At 53.0% G+C, this 6,526-nt stretch overlaps 1 protein-coding gene across 1 annotated transcript; it reads left to right on the top strand.

The window, feature by feature from the left end:
- The first annotated feature begins 3,078 nt into the window (after positions 1-3,078).
- Positions 3,079-5,634, top strand: LOC135283640 (glutamine-rich protein 2-like). The gene is made up of 8 exons (XM_064394645.1): positions 3,079-3,523; positions 3,820-3,900; positions 3,976-4,014; positions 4,263-4,367; positions 4,555-4,646; positions 4,788-4,902; positions 5,057-5,260; positions 5,471-5,634. Exons 1-8 carry the CDS (start codon positions 3,269-3,271, stop codon positions 5,615-5,617), a joined length of 1,038 nt encoding a protein of 345 aa, XP_064250715.1. The 5' UTR covers positions 3,079-3,268; the 3' UTR covers positions 5,618-5,634.
- Positions 5,635-6,526: the final 892 nt, after the last annotated feature.

The raw sequence follows: 6,526 nt of genomic DNA, 5'->3' as shown, positions 1-6,526 counted from the left end.
ACAGACCCATGTTCTTCCTGTGACTCAGAGACTGTATTTAGGGGGAGGCAATGCCTTGGAGTCAAGAGTGAAGCAGTGGCGGGAACAGAGATGGCTGAGGAGGGTGTGGGATGCCCTCTGTCTCCAGGAGGGGAAGATCTCTGTTCATGAGGCCCCTTGGCCCCAGGGGTTTAAATCTGGGGGGGACTGGTGTCCTGAATTTGAGAGACTGCTGCTTTTGGAACTGAGTGGAGCATCCTTAAACGGGGAGCCCTAAAAGCAGTCCTGGCCCATGTGCAGTGGTGAGAGCACTGGACATGGAGGGAAGAAGTCACGAGGGCCGATGTTCTCTGGGTGGTGCCACGAGTGACACGGAAACACAAGAAGTTTCAATTGTGTTTCTGGGGGAAGCCTATGGTGCAAGGGGGGACTCCTCTCTCTCTGATGGATTTGAGGGTTGATTACTTGAGGGGTGATGATGGACTGATTATGTGAGAGATCGTGATGTGGTGGAAATCTATGGTGTTATTTCATTCTGTGGAGAAAATGGAGTGGAGGAGGAGGAGGAATGGATTTGGAGGGTTTTCATTCTTAGTTTTTTGTTTGTTCCTTTTTAGATGTTGTAATTAATAAAATTAGTTTCCTTTATTCCTGAGTTGGAGCCTGCTTTGCTCTGTTCCTGATCACATCTCACAGAAGCCACCAGAGAAAGTGTATATTCATGGAGGCACTGGCACTGTGGCAGAGTCAAACCATGACAGGGTGACAGCATGATACTGTGTCTCCTATTGTCTGCTTTATGCCCAGACATGGGTCCTGTAACTTTAAGCTAGGTCTGAGAGAGGGGTGCAAAGCCAGTGGAATTCTTTTGGTGTGGTTTTCCAACATCCTCCCCCAGGCTCCCTCAGCTGTGTTGTGCAGCACAGACAGAGGGAGTACATCTCGGCTTTCAGCTGGCTTCTTGTTTCTTTGACAATGGCAGAAGTTTTTCCAGGACTGTGGCTTCTTCTCCTGGAACGCTTTTTGCTTTTCCCTGGTCTGAAGCACCAGAACATCGCCGGCAGCCTTGTGCCTTGTCCCGCAGGGGAGGCCCTGGGATGCACATCCCGGCTCTGGACTCGGGAGGAGCCGAGCCACGCCTACAGAAAGAGCTCTGAATCCACCAGCCTACCCCACAATGAGAAGGCTTGAATATCTAACATTATTCATTCTTTTTCCCATGCCTGCCTGCACACTGTGTGTTAAATAAACAGCTTTTTTCACTTTCTTCCAAAAATTTCCTTGCTGTGGGAGGGAAGGCGTGCCAAAACCTGTTTTCGTTAGAGGAGATGTTTCCTCCTAACTTGTCTCAAATTGAGACATTTCTCAAATAATGTGGGGTGATTTTTGAACCCTGGAGGAAGAACAGTGCACCTCAATTGGTTTTCATGGCCCATCAAGGAACGTTCCAGAAACAAGAGTTGACTTTCAGTTTCAAGGGCAATGCAGAAAGAATCATCCTTAACATCCACAACAGTGGACTCATCAGTTTCCTTAACTGAGGTGAAGAGTGCATAAGGCCTTGCTGCCACTGGGTCTCACACCAGTCTCACACTATTTCCTTGACAGCTCTGACATCTTGTACTGGCCTGTGTTCCTTAGTGTGTGCTTCCTTTACTGGCAGGAGAGGAGTGCTATATTGTGACTCACATTCCCTTAGTGACCCATCTTCCAAAATTTAGCAATTCATTCTTCTAACCCTCTTCTACCTTCTAACTTCAAAGAATAATTGTTCTGCCTGACCAGTCTTCCATCAGGCTCCAACTGAATCCTTACTGGTTCCAGTGTCTTGATTTCCCTGGAATTCCATTGGTGCACACCAACACAGTGACAGTGTTTTCCCCCTCCTCCCACCAGGGATGTGCAGGCGGGAAATACTTGTCCAGCCTTCCCTGCTGAACATTCTGAGCATGCCCTCTCTCAGCCTCTTCCCCCACTTTTGCCATTACCACAATTCCTCCACCAGGAGTTAATAGTGTGTCTGAATGACCTTCCTATAATCCCAGGGCTCTTTGCCTTGAACTCACTGGATTAGGGCATCAGAGGATCTCCCGGAAAAATCTTTGGAGTGCACTGGAGTCCTCTCGATCCCATCAATCCATGGAGCAAAAGAAGGAGGAAAGTTCCACCTGGGTCATTAGCAACTGTCACCAAAACCAGGATAGATGAAATCCTCAAAGACTATCCTTTTAGTTTTGGCAAGTTGGGCGTTACTTTATTCTCCTCAGGACGAGTGGAGCGGATAGTTCGAGCCACACACATAGAAAAAGCTTTTGACTTAGTTATCTGTTTTTTGCAAACAAAGGAATCAATGGTCATCCATTCTCAATGCCATCATTCTCTTCATTACTCTGCATCCTAACTGCTGTTGGGCTTCACCCATGGAGACTCTCTACCCTGAACTCCTGAGGAGAAAGGAGTCTGTGCCCCAACAACCCTACAGCTCAGCCAGGGGCTCACGGGGCTCCTCCTGCCCCCCCAGCAGGAGGAACAGCACCCCACTGCTTCCCTGGCAAAGGCTGATCCCAATGGATGCTCCAAACCAGGCCCTGGCTTTGCAGCAGTGAAGCAACTGGCTTAGGTGTAACACACATCTTCAACGGATAAAAAAGAAAGACAATGAGGCTGTACTCTCCTGGGAGACCTTGGAGCATGTTTTGGCAAATAAAAGGACTACAAAAGGGCTGGAGGTGGACTTTGCACAAGGGCCTGACATGGGAACAGCTTCACACTGAGAGAGGGGAGAGATCGGTGGGATATTGGGAAGAAATTCTTCCCTGTGAGCGTGGTGATGCCTTGCCACAGTCTGCACCATTCCTGGAAATGTCCAAGACCAGGTTAGGTGGCACTTGCAGCAACCTGGTCTAGCGGAAAATGTTCCTTGACCTGTCCCTGACCGGGGCTGAAACGAGATGATCTTTTAGGTCCCTTCCAGCCCCAGCCATTCCAAGGCTCCATTAATCTATGACTTCATGAGTCTGGAACCCAGTGGTTACCAGGAGCGGAGTGGTGCGTTGCCTGGCAACGGGTGTTGTGATGAGGAGGGCCACCAGCAACCCGGTTCCAGTCCTGCAAGGGACAAGGAGGGAGGAAGGAGCCTGCTGGCTACGCCACCTTTTCTTTATTGCTTTTGCTCATTGCTTCTATCACGCCTTTTGTTTAACCCATTTGTCACCAATTTTGCTCATCCCAGACAGGCCCAACTGGGCAGGAAGGCTTGTGACAAATCAGGGACAGAGTGTGTGCAGTCATGGCAACATCCCTGGACACACTCAGCCTCTCCCAGATGCTGGATCTCGCCATCGAGATGCCCCAGAAGGGATCTGTTCACTTTGCAGCCATGAAAAAACTGCTGCAGGCTGTGCTGGAGCACCTGGACGTGCAGTACCTGACAAGTGAGGAGCCATGGCCAGGCCAGCTGAGTGGCCCCTCACTTGCTGATGTGGCCACTCACATGGAAAAGATGAAGAAAGAGATGGAAGACTGCAAGAAACAGATGTCTGAGGTACAAGCTGTTCCCAGCCCTTGGGCACTCCCCCAGCAGACAGCCCCTCTCTGCTTCCTCACACAGCCGTGCTTGGCTCTGCCCTCACTGCCCTGGCAGAGCCGCTGGCAGGGGCTCTTTGCTGTCTGGATGGGCTTCAGTGCTCTGGCACTGAGCCCGGCTGGGGCAGGTGGCACTGGGACTCTCCCTGCTCACCTGGCTGTGCCATGGGCTGCGCGTGGCAGGGTGGGGCTCTTTGGGGTGTTGCTGCCCTGGCCATCACCTCTGATATCCCTGTTTTTCAAACTGTTTCATAGCTTGTTCATGAAGTGATTGTTGGGATACAGGCAGAGGTTTCCCACCTCTCAGAGGATGTTAGGAAGATGCAGAAGGCCCAGGTTTGTGCAGACCACGGTGGTGGCGAATGTCATGTTGCCTCCACTCCTTGTCTCTGATAGCACTTTCTCCTACAGTCCTGCATGTCAGAGGAAATTAAGAAGATCCAGGAGGAGGTGAGCTGCTGCTGGGAGCAAGTTTTGGGCCTGAGACTGCAGCCCATACCCTCTGGCCTGCTGGTTGGAAGCTCAGCACTCTTGGCCCTGCTAGATGCATGGACCGTGCTGCCTGCAGAGCCCTGCCAGCCTGGCTGAGCTTGGCCCTGCACTGTCCCCGGTGCTTGGCAAACCACAGCAGGGCTCGAGGGCTTGCGGGTCCCCAGTGACCCTCCCTGAGGCTCACTGCCACCACTGCTCTCTCCTAGGACATGGCTCTCATCCAGGATCTCCGTGAGGAGGTTGACAGGATAAAAACAACCCAGATCCGCATGGAAGGAGACGTAAAGAAGCTTAAGGAGACTCCTGCCTTAGTGAGCTGTTGGGTCATGTAATCTTTGGGCTCTCATGGGGAACTTCAATGAGACTCCAAGAGCAGGGTTTGGGGTCAGGGTCCCAGGACTGCGTTGGGGCCCTGGGGCTTTCTGTGTGTCTGAAGGGCCCCCACGCTGGGACAACATGATGGCTGTGCCCTGACTCTACTGTCACTGGTCTTCCCAGATTAAGAAGATGGGAGAGGACCTTCAAAAGCTGAGGGAGGATGCAGCCAAATGGAAAGAAGAGAGCAGCAAGGAGATCTCTCAGCAAATTGAGTAAGAGGACAGGAGTGGGTTTCATACCCTGGGGGGCTGCAAGGGAGCCCAGATGGTCTGGCTGCATCCTGGTTTGTGGGCACAAGGTGCCCAGCAGCCCTGCAGGGGTAACCCTGCCCTTGCCCCCATCCCGCTGGCCAGGGCTTTGCGGCAGGAGACAAAGCGTGAGCTGCAGATGATGGAAGAGCAGCAGGAGATGAGGTATACCATGCTGGAGCAGGTGGTGATTGAGACAATTAACAAAGTGAATGAGCAGGTGAGGTCCTGGGGGAGCATTCCCAGCCCTCCTGGCTTGGTGCAGTACTCCTGGTGGCGTTCCCAGCCATATTCCCTAACTGGGTGGGGCCACCTAGCACTGTTGATTCCATTCATCCCATTTCTTGAGCTAATTTCTTCTGCCTTTCCTGCAGCTTGGTGATACAGGCGAAACTGGGGACCTAGAGGATGAGCAGCAAGAGGGGAATGGAGACTGCTCCAGTTGCACCTTCAACATCAGAGCGTGCGTGGGGAAGCTCCTCCGGCGCTGTGAGAAACTCCAGGAGCAGGTGGAATCCATGGAGTCACGGCAGATGGCCATGGGAAAATGCAACAAAATGATGAGGAAATATGTCCAGGTAGGCAGCTGGCAGCATGGGGGACTGAGGACATCCCCTGGGGTAGACCCAGATTGGCCTGGACCAGTCAGTGGCATGGACCAAAATGAAAGCCTTGATGCAAATGTCCTGCTGACGCTGAGAGCTCATGGCCACTGGTTGAGTAATGCGGGTCTGCCTCTGTGGAGCAGCCGAGTCCCTTTTGCTCAGTACGTGGTTTTTCCTTTCAAGGAGCGGGAGCAAGACCAGAAGCGGCTGCACTACGTGGAGGCTACAGTTGTACAGATGAAGGGAGACTGTGAGAAGCTCAGCTTTGTTTCTGGGACCCTGCAGAAAGACTCTCAACAAAAGCAGAAAGAAATTGAGGTAGGTGGCTGACACTCCTTTGGTGTCAGAGCACCCCCCAGGCTCTCCCTGTGATTCCAGGCAGGGATTACAAGAATGTCTCCCTGCTGACCTTTTCAGCACTGTGCTTGTTCCAAGTGTATTACCTTGAGGCTTTTGGGCAGGGGGAGGGGTGAGTTCTCCTGCCCAAGAGGCAGCTGCAACCATGCGATGCAGTAATGAGTTCCTTTCTGTGCTGAAAGATGCTGTTCCAGTCTCTGGAGAAGCTGCAGAAGGAGAAGGCAGATCAGCAGGACATGCTGGCAGCAATGGACATGGTACAGTCTAGAGGGGCCTCTGTACCAGCCCAGGGGCTCCCGGGCAGGGTGACAAATGCCCCTTGCCCTTGGGGGCTGGGGGGCAGAACTGGTGTGGGGAGGGAGAATTTCCTGAGCTCAGGGGGTCCCTCACCCTCCAGATGGTGGGACCAAGCTCACCAGGCTGACGGGGCAAATGGGGCCACAGCAGCCTGAAAGGGCCATGCTGGCCTGGGGGAAGCACTCCTCCCTCTCCCCTCACACACGCTGTATCACCTGCCTGTCCTTCGTCATCCCTTTCCCCACTGCTCTCCTGCCCTTCCCCTCTGCTAGAAGGCGGACAAAGCTGCCTTGGGCAGCAAAGTCAATTGCAGCCAGTTTGATGTCACTATGGAGCGTCTGGATGAGAGGATGCAGGAGTTGCAGAGCCAGATTTCAGACCAGGAGCAGCACTGGAACAATACGCAGCAGCAGCTCAGCCTTCTGGAGGAAGAGAAGGTGAGGGGTACCTGGTCCCCACCATGAGGAACTGGCACCTTTGGGACTTGGCAGCCTGAGACAGCACCCCTCTGAGGATCCCCCTCCAGGCTTTTTCCTGGAGAGCTCCATGTCTCATCCTGGGGCAGCTGGCTGAGGCTGTGCACCT

Source organism: Passer domesticus, chromosome 19 (genome assembly GCF_036417665.1).
Source record: "Passer domesticus isolate bPasDom1 chromosome 19, bPasDom1.hap1, whole genome shotgun sequence".
In the NCBI taxonomy this organism is placed as follows: Eukaryota; Metazoa; Chordata; class Aves; order Passeriformes; family Passeridae; genus Passer; species Passer domesticus.
Note: the sequence above shows the minus strand (reverse complement) of the source record. Positions and strands in the feature narration are given on the sequence as shown.

Coding starts and splice junctions, on each gene's coding strand:
- LOC135283640 (XM_064394645.1), top strand. CDS start 3,269: ATGGCAACATCCCTGGACACACTCAGCCTCTCCCAGATGCTGGATCTC. Junction 3,901..3,975: donor GGAAGATGCAGAAGGCCCAG/GTTTGTGCAGAC, acceptor TTTCTCCTACAG/TCCTGCATGTCAGAGGAAAT. Junction 4,647..4,787: donor GAGATCTCTCAGCAAATTGA/GTAAGAGGACAG, acceptor CCCGCTGGCCAG/GGCTTTGCGGCAGGAGACAA.